This window comes from Antechinus flavipes, chromosome 1 (assembly GCF_016432865.1).
Source record: "Antechinus flavipes isolate AdamAnt ecotype Samford, QLD, Australia chromosome 1, AdamAnt_v2, whole genome shotgun sequence".
NCBI lineage: Eukaryota > Metazoa > Chordata > Mammalia > Dasyuromorphia > Dasyuridae > Antechinus > Antechinus flavipes.
Window position 1 is genome coordinate 657,316,153 of NC_067398.1, and position 17,099 is coordinate 657,333,251.

General features: G+C 39.5%; 1 protein-coding gene across 1 annotated transcript in view; it reads right to left on the reverse strand.

Moving 5' to 3' along the window:
- Window positions 1–17,099, reverse strand: part of LOC127544842 (adhesion G protein-coupled receptor E1-like) — a 76,962-nt gene that overhangs the window by 16,687 nt on the left and 43,176 nt on the right. The window contains exons 9-15 of the mRNA XM_051971694.1: window positions 14,165–14,320; window positions 13,945–14,064; window positions 10,210–10,356; window positions 7,034–7,122; window positions 5,394–5,483; window positions 3,787–3,964; window positions 2,282–2,407 (exon numbers count right to left, since the gene is read on the reverse strand). Coding sequence (XP_051827654.1) covers window positions 2,282–2,407; window positions 3,787–3,964; window positions 5,394–5,483; window positions 7,034–7,122; window positions 10,210–10,356; window positions 13,945–14,064; window positions 14,165–14,320 — 906 coding nt within the window. The remainder of the gene's footprint in view (window positions 1–2,281; window positions 2,408–3,786; window positions 3,965–5,393; window positions 5,484–7,033; window positions 7,123–10,209; window positions 10,357–13,944; window positions 14,065–14,164; window positions 14,321–17,099) is intronic.

Consider the following 17,099-nt stretch of genomic DNA (forward strand, 5'->3'; position numbering starts at 1 on the left):
TTTCACAATTATGATCCCATTTTACAGATGAGGAAACTGAGACAAACAAACCAGGGTTACCCAGGTAACCTGATTCTGGGTTTGAACTCAGGTTTTCCTGCCTCCTAGCCTGGCACTCCATCCATTGTACCAGCTAGTTGCCCTAGTTAGATGTTAACTCCTTAAGAGCAGATCCTGTGACCAAAGCTATCTTTTTTTAAAGCAAGATTTCACACAGTAGCCTGAACATTCATTAGTTGTTGAAAAGAATAATCTCTCTCTCTCTGTCTATTTCTCTCTCTTACTCTCTGTTTCTCTCTCTTTTTCTCTCTCTCTTTCTCTCTCTGTCTCTGTCTCTATATATATGCTTTTGTAAAATGTACCTTTCTCTTAGTGCAGCATCTATATATACCAAAATAAAATGAAAGTACTTATATATACCAAAAATATTCATAACCCACAACAGTATTTTCTATCAGACTCTCTCCTAAGACCCTCCAACACTGCTGTCTCTTGGATTTCAATCCCATCTGAATTTCCCAGCGTACCAAAATTTTAAATTAGGGATCTAAATAGCAATATTATCTGTAAAAGCCAAAACTGGGAAACAGGAAATGACTGAACAGGTTATCATAGATAAATGCAATAGAATATTAATGGGCTGTAAAAACAATAAATATGTAGAATTGAGAGAAACATGGAAAACCTTGTAGGAAATGCTGCAGAATGAAAGAAGTCTAATTAAGAGAAAATAAATGCAATGTCCACAACTTGTGCCAATGAAGGCAACTCTGGAAGGCTACAAGACTTGTGGCAATAACCAGGGACAATGCTGATACCAAATGATTAAAGTTACAATCTTGGTGGCACTTTTCTGTTCAAGAACAAACTTCCCAAATGGAAAATAACTCCCTTTTCAAGACCAGCCATTCAATTAGGAAGTTTTGCTGAACCTTTTTATGAGAACCCAACAAGCAGCACTTATTAAGCTTCACTGTTTTCTGGGAATTTGGTTAGGCACTGGTGCTATTCAGACACAACTGAAGAGTCCCAAGAAACTCTTAGAATTACTCCTTTCTTTCAAAACTCAGTTCAAGCCACTCCTCCTGAATGAGTCCTTTCCTGGTTGCTCCATACCCCTAACCCAACCCACTAGTGCTTTCTCTCTCAAAGTTATTTTACATCTATTTTGAATATAACTATTTCTATTCATATTGTCTCCTCTATTAGAATGTAAGCTTCTTCAGAGCAAGGACTCTAGACTTTGTAACTCCAGAGCCCAACATAGTGCTAGGCACATATAAAGCACTTAATTTTTTTTCAGTTAATTGATTGATTAGAGTAACTTATATTTCATTGAGAAGCTATAAGTTAACACATAATTATAACCGTGATTATTTGAGGAGAGAAGAGAGAGAGCCAGCAATAGCAACTAGAAACATTAATAATACTAATAATCGCCAGCAATTATATAGTACCTACTTTGTACCAGGCACTCTCAATAGATCCTCACAATGACATGGAGAGATAGATGCTATTAGTATTCTGTTTTTAGAATTGTAGAAACTATATAACTTTCCAGCTAACAGAGACAAACAGCGTTTAATTTTAGTTTTGAATGTAGGTCTCCCTATTTGGGATAGCTAGATCTTACAGTTGAAGGAGTGCCAGATTTTGAAACAGGAAGACTCATATTCCTGAGTTCAACTCTGGTCTCAGACACTCATCAGTTGTGTGACACTGAGTAAGTCACTTCTCCCTGTTTACCTCAGTTTCCTCATGTGTAAAATGAGCTGGAGGAGGAAATGTCAAACTACCCCGGTATTTTTGCCAAGAAAACCCCAAATAAGATCATGAAGATCTGGACAACAACAAAAGATTTATCTCTTGTGACTCATTGGGACTTGTCCCATCCCTATGGCCAGTCTACATGGCTACTGAGAATTCTCTAAGGATTTAGCTTTCATTGGAAAATCTCCATCTTGCATACAAAATAACAAGAATATTTATAATTCCTACCTGATCGGGTTGCTATACAGATCAAATAATTCCATGTGAGGTTCTTAGAAAATCTTTTGGTGCCTGCACAAAGGCCAGTTATTAGTAGCATTTTTACTGCCAAAATTTATCACTAGAGGAAAGGAATAGCTTAGGACTATAGACCTAGTTTACTGGTGTGACCAATAACAGATGCACAGTAATGATACTAAAATGGACCTCTTTCTGCTTTGCAGTTACACCATCCTATTTCCTTCCATCTGTCTCAGACCCTCTCCTAGAGTCCCTTAAAGTATGGACTCACCTGACAATGAGCCTGAGGATATAGATTCACTGATGGTACTGCACTCAATCTTCATGGAATCACCTTTGGCTGACAAGACTAAGTTTTCGGCCAGGCAGTCATCTTGGATAACTCTGCTTTCAATCTCTAGAAAGAGAGGGAAGAGCTCATCTTGGAGAACATCTCCCAGCAACACAATAACCTGGAATGCTCCAAAGAATTCAGTTTCATTCCAAGAAAGAGCCAGACTATGTGTCATGGGAAGAGCAGAGGATTTGGACTCAGAAAAACCTGGGTTGCAAATGCTAGCCTTGCCACTAAGTGTGTGATCTAGGACAAGCCATTCATTTCTCTGTATCTCAGTTTCCTCTTCTATAAAATGAGGGGAGTTAGATAAGATGACCACTAAAGGCCCTCACAGCTCTAAAGCCTAGGATCTTATGACTCAAATTTTCAGTAAAAAGAAGAAAGTGGACGGTCAGCTGATGTATGAGAAGGGATTCCAGAGGGCTTTGATTCTGAATTCAAGGGAAGAGTCAAAGATAGCAGAGAAATGAAGGCAGAGGCTGGAGGAAGGAGGCTATAGAAAACTCTCCAACCTAAAAGATGGAACTGGGAGGAGGCAAATTAGGGGGAAGAAGCTGGAGCTAAGCCAAGAGCACTGCAAATAGAGAGAGGCAAGGTCTACTTGCTAGTTTGTCCCAAATCTATAAATGCTTTAAAGCCCAAAGGCAACAGCTTGGAGCAGAGGCAGGGGGCAATCACTTTCGGGGAACTCTCTGCTGTGACTACAGGTTTCTGGCTTGTTTGAGAATCACAGAATCCTAGAATTGGAAATACCATTTTCTTCATAAAGCCTTCCCTGATCACATTGCCCCTAGTCAGTAATAACTTTTCCCTCTACAGACTCAAATAACACTTGATTTTGTATCTCTTTGATGCCCTTCTCTTGTATTATTTTGTGCCAGGGTTTATTTAGATTTATGTCCCATTCATTATTGAATTTGACAAGAGTAGAAGCTCTGTTTTATATAAACTTTGTATTTCTTCAGAATCTTTAGAGAGACAGTGTTCTACATGTGGTGTGTTGAATGAATATAGGAAGGAAGGAAGGAAGGAAGGAAGGAAGGAAGGAAGGAAGGAAGGAAGGAAGGAAGGAAGGAGGGAAGGAAGGAAGGAAGGAAGGAAGGAAGGAAGGAAGGAAGGAAGGAAGGAAGGAAGAAGGAAGGAGGGAAGGAAGGAAGGAAAGAAGGAAGGAAGGAACGAAGGAAAGAAGGAAGGAGGGAAGGAAGGAAGGAAAGAAGGAAGGAAGGAAAGAAGGAAGAAAGGAAAGAAGGAAGGAAGGAAAGAAGGAAGGAAAGAAGAAGGAAGGAAGGAAAGGAGAGAAGGAAGGAAGGAGGAAAGGAAGAAAGGAAAGAAGGAAGGAAGGAAGGAAGGAAGGAAGGAAGGAAGGAAGGAAGGAAGGAAGGAAAGGAGGGAGAATAAAAAGAAATGGGCTTCAGCTGATCAATGGTAGTGATTTCTACCTAGATATTCATTTGTCACTGTCTGACTGGCATTCCCAGAAAGACTTTTAAAAGCTTCCAATATGGCACTCTCCACACTGTCCAGAAAAATTATTGCCAGGGTTGAGGTCTCCTTCTCATTCAAGTTGTGCCATGTGGATGTCTCTTCGAGAACAGATGCCAACTTCTCAGCAGCTTTCTGTCAGAAGAAAAGACTTTTCTCAATACACACTTACTGATTTTTATGTAATGAGAGACTCAAGTGTTCACAAGAGTCCATTCAGCATCATCTAAACTTAGTCACTAAGAAAGGCAACAGACCCTTAGGGAGAAGAAAAGGTATTCATTCTCCTTTTGATTTCTTCTGCCTCGATTGTCATCTCAAAGGCAATCCTGATCAACTTCTAGTACAATCTATTACCTCTATGTGAGGGAATAAAGACAATGAGAGGAAAAATAGGAAGGGGAGGGCGGGGAAAGAGAGAGACACACAGAGAGATGGATAGAAAGGAAAGGAGAGGGGAGGAGTTTGAGACAGAGGCAGGGGAGGAGAGTGGGAGGCTGAACTGAATCTTTCCATAACTCTGAAATAAAGTCTCAGAGCCATAGCTCCTAACCCACCTCCATCTTTCTCCCTTCAAGCACATAAATAAAATCATGGTTTAAACCAAATACTTAATCCAGACATAGAATTGTAAATGAAGAAGTGAGTACCAGGGTTTGCACTAATAAGAATAAGAGGCAAAAAGTAGGGCAAGCAATGTGAAATATACCCTCAAAATTCAAAGAGGGATTCATGTAATGACAAAGCTTGGAGACTCATAGAAAATATTGCAGAGATGGGAGACTATGGGTATGGAATGTTCCATATACTGTCAGATAGGGTTGATGCTGAATTGCTCCTCTCACCCTTTACTTTTTCATCCTCTGTTACAAGGGATTATTCATTAGATAGCAGAAAAGGGATGGATATATTTGAAAATGAAGGCAATGTAAAAACAAAAGAATCATACAATTATTTAATTAATAATTGAGAACAACTTGCTTGGGAGGGGAGGGAGAGTGAAATCCATTACTAGTACATTAGGGAATAGCATCCTAGTATTGGAAGAGATTTCAGAGGTCATCTAGTTCAACCCATGACTTTGGGGATCACATAATCTTTTTGCTTCCTCCCACACTTGCCTTTTCTGGGGTGAAAAAATACTGCTTAAGGAAAGAAGGAAGGAGATAGGGTGACACACCTAAAAAGGAAGCAAGGAAGGAGAAGGAACTCTGAGGAGTTAAGTCCATAGGCACTTGACTTGATTAGGAAAGGATCTGCATGGGACAGATTGTGGATGTCTCTGTGGAATGGAGGGTGCAAACTGCAGCCCATGGTCCCTATACCTTTTGGTCCCTAAAAGTCCTCTTCCTTTACTTCTCTGGCATCTTCCCAGAGTATCGTCTTGCCTCACTTACTACACTGTTGAAGTAGAGTACCCATTACATTTTTGCACTCTCCTTATTTCTGTCCCTGGCACAAAGTACTGGTTGCCCCACCTTAATTTCAATGCTGGTCAGCTCTTACTAAGCTTCTTTGTTCATGTCTCAATGAATTCCCATGACCCTTCTAACTCAACTCTTACCTCTAAAGACACAGTGGTGGTCTTATTCTCACAGGTGTCTTCCAGAACATTGAAGATGGAGTCCAGTAGCATGCAGAAGGAAGCCTGTGTCTAAAGGAGGAAAAATACAAGGGTTATGTTAAATTTGAGGTCACTAAAACTTTGAAACCTTGAGTCCAACCTCCCAGTCCATAGACAGCATGATGCAATGAAGAGAACCCTGGATTTGGAGGCAGAGGTCTTGGATTCAAATCCTAGCTGTCTTTCCTTGGAATTGCCCTGGAGAGCCAGAGTTCACCTCACCAAAGATGATGAGACTTTGGAGAAAGATGGCAGAAGAGAAAATGTCATATAAAGAAGTCAAAGCTCACTATCTGATGAAAGCTGGACCTTTGCCATTTAGCAAACATGTAAAACTCTCCAAACTAGCAAAACTATGTAAATAGGACCTTAAGAGGGATGACTTGTACAAATCATAAGCAACTCCATAAGCTTCCCTGAGGAAGTTACACAGTTACTTTTGCAATGGTGGTCATCAACCCTGCCCCAAGAGCTGCCATGGACTATTGGTCCTTGAAACTGACCCATTACATTACTAAGAAGCCCAAACAACTGTCTTGTAGTCCCCCTTCCATCACACCGCTATTGCAGTCTCTCTGAGATTACCTCCCTTTAGTCTGTACGTGTCTTGTAGACAACATAGTTGTTTTTCTCATTGTCCCCCATGGGAATGTAAGCTTCTTGAGGGCAAGACTGAATTTTTTGGCCTTTCTTTATATCTTAGAGCCTAGCACAGCATGTGGCACACAGCAAGTGCCCAATAAAGTGACCAATAGACAACTTGGCTTGCCATTCTTTAGGCTCTAATAACCAGAGATTTCAGGTCCCACAACCTTTGACCCAAGACTAGCCACAGGAATAAGAAAGGTTACAGAAGATGTCAAGGATGAAAATGTTGTTGAGCATGTGGCCAGTCCTTCAATATATTTTGTGCCTAATCCTTAGGCAGCTTCTGGCACCATCACTAGCAAGAGTTACCCAGAAACACCCACAATACAGAGAAACAACAACCTAAAAGCATCATGGGAAACTAGCCAAGCCTCATTAATCCCTACAGGGGGATTTCTTTGCCATCTTACCCAAGTCTTTTGCTTGTCTTCATTCTAAAATTCTCACTTTAACCACTATAATGCAATGTCCCAAATTAAATACGATTCTCCTTCTTTTTATCTACTGACTAAGAGTGGTAGAAAACCAGGCACTCAACTCAGGGCTTTTGGCAGCAACTGGATGGCTCAGGAGGTAGAGCACTGAGCCTGGAGTCAGGAAGAACTGAGTTCAAATCCAACCTCAGACACTTGCTCCACAGTCACTTAGCCTGTTTGCCTTGATCCACTGGAACAAGAAAGGACAATCCACTCCAGGCTCTGCCAAACTGGGATATTCTGATCCATGGAGTCACAAAGAGTGAAGCAAGACTTTACCCAATGAACACCTAGAACTGCCTCTCTGCCTCATAGATCTATTTCCATCTTCCAGAGAAAACCTTCATTTAGGGTCAGGTCCTGCTCTCTCTCCTTCCCTCCATACCCAAGGGGGTTTTTGCTTCTGACCACAAAGGAAAGACTTCTAAATCACTTTTTAGGAAAATCATCACTTACATATTCTGGGAGCCCAGGGAGAGTTGAGTTGCTGTGGCAATGCTGCACCTGTTCCTGATCCAAGTCTTCTTTGCACTTGACAAGAGTCCCTAGGAGGCCCCCAAATAAAAATATGTTTATGCTTCAGCAAGGTGAAGTTTAATTAAGAGTCCCAAAGCATCAGTCAGGTCAAGGTACAGGAGAAGTGAGGGTTACCATGGGGTGTGGGTGGGCAAGGAGGGGAAAGAGAGGAATTGTATGCCTCTCTCCATGTGGTTAGACATCTCATTGTCTCAGGAGAGGATCTGGTCCATGACTGTCCCTACCCACACTCCTCAGTCCACCTATCACGTCTGTGTTCTAGATTGGTATTGGGGAAAGAATGCTATAGTTGAATCCTAGAGGGTTCAGAATTTCCAGCCAGTTGTCTGGCTCACTTTCACCTCTGTAAATATCTAGGGTCCCTGTGCCATGTACCCTCTGGAACGCCCCTCCCCCTTCCCCACTTTTCATATTTTTTTGTATAATGTCTTCCCTGATTAGATTGTAAGCTCCTTGAAGGCAGGGACTGTCTTTTTTCTTAGTTGTATTTCTAGTGCTTAACACAAAGTAGGTGCTTAGTAAATGTTTATTGACTGTTGATGTAGGATAATTCTTATTCTATCTACTTCATTTGGTCATTTTAATGAAAGCATTTTGCAAACCCAGAGTTACTGTATACATGGGAATTGCCATTATTGTTCTTTTACCTGATAGCCAGAAAAGTCTTTTTCAAAATAGATCTGGCCATGTGATTCCCCTTCTCAAAAACCTTCAGTGGCTCCCTGTTGCTTTTAGGATGCAGTAAAATATGAAGTCCTCAGCCTAGTGTTCAATGAACCAAAATTTGGGCCCAACATATCTTCATAATCATTTTTGTAGTTTATAGGAATTTACTCCTCTTCATTCCCTATTTGTTAATGAATAAACTGAATTATTAGCTTTTAGAGAGACTCATTATTCCATAATTCCCCTCTAAACTATCCTTCCTATGTTAAACACACTCTCTTATCACATCTACCTCTTAGAATCCTATTTTTTTTCCCTTCAAGGTTAGGACTTCTCAGACTACCTTACATCTATTCTACATAAATGTTGTATGTATCTAATTATTTACATATTGTTTAACTGAGAATATTAGAGTGCAAGCTCCTTGAGGACAGGGAAATTTTTTTTCCTTTCTATCTTCAACATTTAACACAGTGTCTGACACATAGTAGGTGCCTAATAAATGCTAATTAACTTAGGAGAAATCTAACTTCCAACTTCTGGAACTAGGAACGGTGGGCATAGAAAGGAGAAATGGGAAAACAAACTAAAAATACAATAGCTCAGATGAATCTGAGAGCATGATCCCTTTCCTCTTTGGAAGTATTTGCTTATAGCACTCCTTCCTTACTCTGTTTACTTCATTTGGCCATTTTAATCAAAGCACTTTGTTTCTAGAATCAGAGCAAGCTCTCCCTCCTCCAGGTCCTTTATTCTAGGATGCTTTCCCTGATCACACCATCTCAAAGAATATCTCCCTCCTTTCAGGTCCTTCCTCACTTTCTGTTCAGATCACTAATTCAGCATTAATCATTCACTGATTGCTGCAGCATATTACAGATTCACAGAAATCTAGAGTTTCAGAATTGGAGGGACTATCAGCAGCAATCTAATGAAACCATACTTGAAAGGAGTTTTGGCTGTAACAATCTGGCCAGGCTAGATTTGGTGGCTTCCTGAAGGATAGTCCTGTGACACTGAATGCTATGCATAGTATGAATAAGGAGATATGATGCTGAGTGATTGAGATACTTCTGAGCATACAGATGTTCCATACAGGTGGGAGACATGACTTTGCATTTAGAAAAGAAGAAAACTCAGAGTTTGAAAAAAAAAAAAACAAAACAGACTGAGAGAGGAATGATGCAAAATTTGGAATGGGTAAAGGGAAAACCCTGGAATTGTAGACCTGTGGAGAAAGTCAACTCTTCCTCCTCCCCAATATCTCTCTACATTCCCAGAGGCTGCTAAGAGAGGTATCTCTGGTGAAATTGTTCCTTCCTTGACTGAACTGAGGTTTTACTTCAATACTAACAGGGTCTATTTATTCTGCATAATTTCTCCACATTTCTATATTGCTGCTTGCTTAGTTAAATCTTTTTCACTACTTTTGATTATATTTTGTGTAATAAGCATTTGGTGGGAGAGAACTGTCTAATTTGGTTAATAATAAGCTCACTCTTATCTTTCACTTTAGAGAAATAAGGAAAAGTCATTTGCACCTTGAGCTGCTAAAAGTGCATTCGATGATCAATTCTGACAGACATGGCTCTTTTAAACAAGGTCATTCAGGCCAATTCCAATAGACTTGTCTTGGAAAGAGTCATCTGCATCCAGAGAGAGGACTATGGGCAATGAATGTGAATCATCACATAGCATTTTCACCTTTTTATAGTTGTTTGTTTACTTTTTGTTTTCTTTCTCTCTTTTTTTCCTTTTTGATCTGATTTTTCTTGTGCAGCATGATAAATGGGAAAATATGAGTAGAAGAATTGCACATGTTTAATATATAATGGATTAATTGCTGTCTAGGGGAGAGGGGTGAGGGAAAGGAGGGAGAAAAAATTTGAAATGTAAGGTTTTGCAAGGGTTAATGTTGAAAGCTATTTTTGCATATATTTTGAGACTAAAAAGCTATTATTAAAACATAAAAGTGCACCTCTTAAATGCAAATATCAAATTTATAATAGATGTAATTCTAGCCCAATATCCATTCTGGAGATAAAAAAAATAGAGAAGCCATCATCTACTGTTCTGCCCCAAAGTGGAAATGTCAGTCTCTTTTTGATTGTGGATTAGAGCTTTTTTTCTCTCCTTTATCCTTGCCCTTCCCAAAATGGCATAACCAGAACAGAAGAGATGCTCACTTGCTTTTATGCTGCACCCCAGCCTCTGAATGAAGCCCCCAGGCCACTCTCTAGTTCTGGTGTTCCACAAGTGGATGGATAAGGTACCTTTTACCTCATCCAAATATCATCTTTTTTGTGGACTAAGATCATGGTTTTCCTTTCTGCTTTCATCACTCCTGGCTAAAGAGTCCTCAAGGTCCAAATTCCCTGACCTATTTTGCTGAAGATCCTAGACAGATTCACAGGAATGCCTTTACTCACTTTTGCACTGTGTTCCCTGGTTTTGGAAGCTCACTTCTGAAGTTCTGGACTTATAGCCAAGGTTGCAGGTGCAGGAATAGTTTCCTGGTGTGTTGGTACACGTAGCATGTGCTGGACAAGCTGTGACATTCATACATTCATCCACATCTGGGGATTGAAGAAGAAAATGTCATCATTCCACAAATTGATCATTGCAACCAAGCCCCTGGAACCCCAAAGCAAGACAATCTCCATGTACCTCCAAGTCCAGAGTAGGGGAAATATGATCAGACTCCTCAAATAACATCAGATTTGGTTGACATTATTTTTGGATAGTTTTACCAAGGTAGTGGTTTTTTCTTTTTCTTTTTTCCTCTTTTATACTTTGTTATAAGGGATGGCTCTCTGGGGGGAGGGAAAGGGATATTTTGGGAAATATTTTACTTGTGAAATTGTTCCTATCTCTCTTCTATGTAGAGTCAATAAAATAGCTCATTCTTCCAGCTGTTTTGAGCCAAACAAAATTCTTTCTGCCAGTGTGGTTGAGGAGGGGGTACTCTAAGGGAATAAATAATAGAAGAGTTAGTAAATGATCACTACCTAGAGACTATACAGAATGTGACTGTGTCAGGGGATAAGTTCTTTATCTTCTCTCTTCTCCTACACCCTCCCCCCTTTTTCTCTCACCAGAGCCTGTCCTTCCTGCTTCCCTGTCTATAATAACTAGAATTCTCTCTCAAGTTCTAGGTTCTATAGTTAACAGAACTGAATCTTCAGGAAGACCATGGGTCAGTCTTGGTGCATGCTGTGAGAGGACTCTGAGCAAATACTTTTACCTCTCAGAGAAGAAGTGTCAAAAATCACAGGTGGAACACTCCAGAATGCAGCCAACTACATTTAAAATGTACTTGGGAAATTGTGATGAGAATAGATAAAAAAATACAATAAAATATGGATAACAGTACATGTGTAAACAAAGTTAACATGAAGCTGTAGGGATCCTCACACATGGCTTAATGACTCTCATTTCTATCTAACTTAGACCTCACTGTTCCAAAATTATAAGTTGACGATAAAAACCAATCTATATTGTTTAAAGGAATTTCTTCAATGCAAAGAATTTTCTATACCATTCGAGGTACAGGATAGATTTTTTTTTTCATGTTTAATGTTAAGTATCTAACGAGGAAGAAGAGAATCTAAACCTATGCTTCAATTGATATGTGGAACTCCCAGACAGGAAACTTGCGCTAATAATAATTAGCAATTGCTCCAAATTGCCTATGGTGTACATGTCCAGGGATCACCCAACCAATGTGTAGCAGCAACATTACACCATACTGTCTCTCAAAAAAAAAAAAAACATTTCTTTTTTAATGTTAATTTGTTTTAATGTTAATTTAAAATAATAATTAGTGTTAGGTAGTCATCAGTATAAGTATTATGACAATTTGGACACATAATTGAAATTGGACTTTCTTTACCTAGAATGCCCTCTCTCTTTTGCTCCTTTTCTCTTCCTTCTTCAATAATTGTTTTGATTTACAAAGCACTTTTTATACCTGAACTGAGCATGGTATAGTGGGAAGAGCCTTGAAGAGGAAAACAGGAACTGGGTTTAAATCCTGACTCCATCATTACCCGTGTGATCTTGAGCAAATCACAAATTACTTTGTGTTGTACTTTCTGCATGGGGGAGGAATAGGAAAGGAAGTATAGGATCAAATGACTTCTAAAATCCCCTGCCTAGTCTTTTTTCAGGACAAAAAATTAAAAATTCAGGGTATGCCCATCAACTGGGGAATGGCTGAATAAATTGTGCTATGTGATTATGGTGGATAATTATTGTTTTTTGAGAAATGATAAGCAGGATACTCTCAGAAAAACCTGGGAATTCCTCCATGAGCTCAAGCAAAATGAAATGTAATGTGTACAAGCTAATAGCAAAGTTGTGGGACGATCAGCTGTGAATGACTTCGCTATTCTCAGCAATACAGCTATCCATGCTTAGAGAAAGAACTGATTGTATCTGAATACAGGCTAAAGCATCCTTTTTTAAATTTTATTTTTTCAAGGTTTGGGTTTCTTGGGGGACAGAGGGTATGTTTTCTTTTGCAACATGACTTTTATGGAAATGTTTTGCTCAACTGCACATAATGGGGGGATTTGGGGAGAAAGGGAGAGAATGGAACTCAACATGTTACTGAAGAAAATAAAAATGTTAAAATTTAAAAAACCTTGCTTCTCTAAAATGATGATCCCATAATCACTTGTTCTTACCTGTGAGATTGATATCACAACTATTATTATCTCCACATAACAAATTTGAAAAATGAAACTTAGAGACACTGGATATGTTCAAAGTCACACAGTTAGTAAGATGGAGCCTTGGGATCTGACTATGTCTCCTGCTCAGTCTAGCACAGAGGCTCCTCTCTAAGATCCCTCTTAACGCTTATCTTCACCAGATGACCACCTTCAACTCACTGAGATTTCACTCTTTCCCTTCTCTGAAACCTTAGTGCTGAACCATCCACCCTGTGACATCTTTGGGTTTTGTTGGATAGTATCATTTACCGTTTCACATTACCTAGTTTCTCATACAAAAGATGTCACTTTCTGAACGGTTTTTTTTTTTTTTTTTTTTTTGTAATGGGAATGCATACCCTTCCTTTCTTAAGGTCCTTCTCTGGTGACTTTTCAAGGCATGGAGGTCACTCTTAGCTTTGCAAAGGCTATACCAAGAGATCACAAGTTTTGGCAGATCCTGTCAACCAGGAAAGATATTCATATGGATTTGGCAAACTCCTGGGGATTAGTCTAGCTAAGTGCAGGGTGGGGAGTCCACATCAGTGCAAGAAGATGTCTATTAAGTTAGAGATATCAGCTCAAATAAAAAGAGAAGCCAATAGGAATTCCTGCATTGGACTTTGTAGTGTTTTCTAAGTAATGTTTTGTATATGTTATTGTGTATTTATTTGTTTTGTTGAATATTTCCCAGTTACATTTGTATCTGCTTCTGGCTACAATCAGGAGTGTTGTGCCACAAGCAGCCCACATATACCATAATTGACTTTTCTATTTTATGGCATCTGCACTGAAGTATTATCCAAGCATCATGGATTTCTATCTGGTAAATATTGGAGAAATTGCCTATTCCCATCCCTTTATTTGATATGCAGGTGGACTCTGGAAGCAACTTAGATTCGCTAACCAGAGCAAATTGTTCAATTTTTAGTGAAAATGCTACACATTAGGGCTTGAATAATTCCTCTGTTGATTGTCTAGAAATAAGAAAGTGATGGAGAAAGTATTAATTGTTTAGCTGAAGACGGGAATGTGCCCCGCTGCTGGCTGGTATTATATTTCTGTCAGTCAAGCAGGATCCATGAGGATACACAAAGAGTTAACCTTTGGAGTGCTAAAAAGAGAATTAATTTTTGAATTATTATTATAACTTCTGAAAGCAAAGAGAGAAATGCATATCCAGATATAAGCCACCATAATCCAAGAATCTTGAAGTTTTTATTTTCTTAATTCATGTTCTTCCAAGTATATTGTAGAAAATAAATCTTGTCTTTCTAATTAGATTATAGTCTCTCTGAAGACAGGGATCAGCTCCCACATTTGTTTGTATACTTTCAGGAGACCTCTCAGAAAGGAGACACTCAGAAAACAAAACATTATTTTTACAATGGCTGAACAAATGAACTAAAGAAAGCTGCAAAATATATCGTAACTTAATGTTCTTGGTACCTTCACATTGAGAATTAATAAAGGTGAATCCAGCTCCACAGGTACAATCAAAACTTCCTGGAGTATTCCAACAGGTATAATGCTGGGGGCAAGCTGTTTCACTGAGACACTCATTGATATCTGCAGTGCAGGGAGGAGATGTTTGCAATAAGTCACTAAACACCAAGCCAGATGAGATATAGACACCAGATCAAGTCATCAGTGGCACCATGAGTATTACCTGTACATTGGAAAGGCCCTGTCTTTCCAGGGACCCAAGAGTTTCCACTGGGAAAAGAGAATCCAGATGAACAGCTGCATATATAACTTCCAATGGTGTTGGTGCATTTGGTATTGGGACCACAACGATGGGGATTCTCAGAACATTCATCCACATCTAAGTAGAAGATGAATTTGGTCAAAAGAGTTGCCCAGACCAAGGTTGCCAAGGTTATTGTTGTAAATGGGAAACAAAGCATTTTATTTTTCAGTCATTTCTGTAATATCTGATTGTTCATGATCCCATTTGGGGTTTTCTTGGCAAAGATACTAAAGTTTTTTGCCATTTCCTTCTTCAGGTGGTTCTATAGATGAGGAAACTGAGCCAAACAAGGGGAAGTGACTTGCCCAAGTTCATATAGCTAATGAGTGTCTGAGATCAGATTTAACCTGAAGAAGATGAATCTTCCTGACTCTAGACTAATACTGTATCCACTGTCATCTATCAAAGCATTTGCTGAAAAGTTAGTATTGAAAACCCCAGAATAAGTCAGGATCTCTAAATTGGAAGAGACCTCAAAAGCTCCCTAATGCAATCTAGACCAAAGCAGGAATCCCTTTCATAATATTTCCCAACAAGTGGTCATCCAGATACTGTTGAGAGATCTTGGGTGATGGAGAAATCAGTGACTCCTGTGCTAGCACATTCATTTCTGGAGAGCCAAATTGTAAGGAAGTTTTTTTTTTTTTTTTTTTTTTTTTTAAGTAAGTATGTGCCCTTTAAGACTAAAGCAAATTTGCAGGCCATAATGGGCACATTACAAAGAAGTAAACATACCTCCAATTCCGACTATATTTCAAATTTACTAAAGACAGAAATTCTTGTGGTGTGAGTGAATCTTTTCATACTTTATACAGGATAAAGTGTGAGGCTTTGAGGAACTCATTTTCATGAAAAGAGAGGGGAACTGGAGAGAAAGAAAGAGAAGAAAGAGAGAGACAGAGACAGAGAAAGTGAGAAAGAGACAGGAACAGAGAGAAGGAAAAGGGGGGAGGAGAGAGAAAGAGAGAGAGAGAAAGAGAGAAAGAGAGAGAGAGAGAGAGAGAGAGAGAGAGAGAGAGAAAGAGAGAGAGAGAGAGAGAGAGAGAGAGAGAGAGAGAGAGAGAGAGAGAGAGAGAGAAAAGAGAAAGATGGTTGTTGAACAGAAGAATCTCTCTCTTTCTCTCTGGATGTTTTTCTGAAGTCATTTTTTGCATACACTAATAGGAAAACCTTGGAATTTTGTTTGTTTGTTTTTAATGGAAACACTGGTGATTATCAGACAAATGGTCATTGCCTGATTATAGTCTAGCCTGCAGAGATAAAGATTGGGAACAGATTCTGGATGATTACTCCAAGTTAGGGGAAGCTCAGTCACCAAGGAGACCTAGCCCCAAAGCAGGAAGATTTGTCAAGAGAAAAGACTAAACTTCAATTCTCCCATGTCCTATTGGTAGTTTGTTAGTCATTGTCCTTTATCTTAAAAGAACCCAAATAACATCACTATGGTGGAGTGAAAGTATAGCATGTCCAATTGTGACTGATCAGACCAATAGGAGCTTGGAAGGCTCTACCACACATCGAGCACAGAGAGGGAACAGGGACATTTGGAGTGGATGTGTCTTTAAAAGTGCACATCTCACTTCCCTTTTAAACTACTGCAATTCTGCTTTGCTCATACAGTAGGTGACCTGTCCATCAGGGTTGAGATCTCTGTAGTAGTGGTTGAATACTTGTCAGTTTAACTGAAAAAGGACCTTAATGTCTGGCACCTTAACCAGCCAAGTGATCTCCATATAAGTGATAACCCTCAGAATCTAAGCCTTAATAGGATTTTGTTGATCCTGGGTGTTTCTAGAAGAACACAGCAGAGCCCCAGCCAAGGATCAGCTCTGGGCTTGGGCTCATCAAAGGGCAAAGTCAGTGTGAGAACTAGATGGGCATTTGTTTGGTTTCCACACTTATGAAGATTGAATTGGAGAAATGAGACTTGAATTGGAAACCCACAGAGACATTCACATTACAAGTTATCTCCACTAAAAGAATGTAAACTCCTTAGAGTAAGGGACTGAATTTCACAATCAGGGATGGTAGTCTGTGATTGGAAAGGACTCTTTTGTTCTTTGCTTCTAGCTTTCCACTGTTATCTTCCCCTCTAGAATGGAATCTCCTTGGGAGCAGGGACTGGACTAACTGGGAAACACTGCTCTGTTAAATGTTTTATACCTTCAGATTTTTTTGCCTCACATTTTCAGGAAGGGCACATTGGAAATCCCAGCCACTGGGGAAAGGAACCAGGGGGTTGGGGAAGGGAGCTTGCATTATGGGACTGCCCCTTGCTTATGTATGTGTGTCTCTGTCTCGAACGATGCTTTGTTTCAGAGACTGTCACCCTTTCTCCTGAGAAAAAAATAAACTTTTTCCCGCACTTAAGCACAGACTCCTGATTGATTGTGTTAGTGATCACTACATCCCACACACCTAGGAAGTTCATTGGAATCACCATAACATATGAAGAGATGCCCAGCTGAGAAACCCATACACTATAGATCCCTTAACTTATGAGTTGCCTTAGCCACATATATTGCATCAATAAGTACTTTCCTACCACTGCACTTCAAGATCATTCCCTCTATCCCTATGGACATGGCATCTATTTTTGAATGAATGTGCTCCAGATCTTTCAAGGAGAATCTGCTTTGTAACAAAGACAAAGCAAATGGCCTTAGTAAGCCAAATCAGTCAGGTACTTTTGTTTATTCATCTGAAAAATGTGCTGGAGAAGGAAAGGGTAAATCACTCCACTATCTTTGCCAAGAAGACCCCAAATGGGCTCACACAAAGTCAGACACCACTAAAATTCAGTCTACTAACTGATAGTTCATTTTGATGATAGTGGAATTTTGTTCTCCAACAT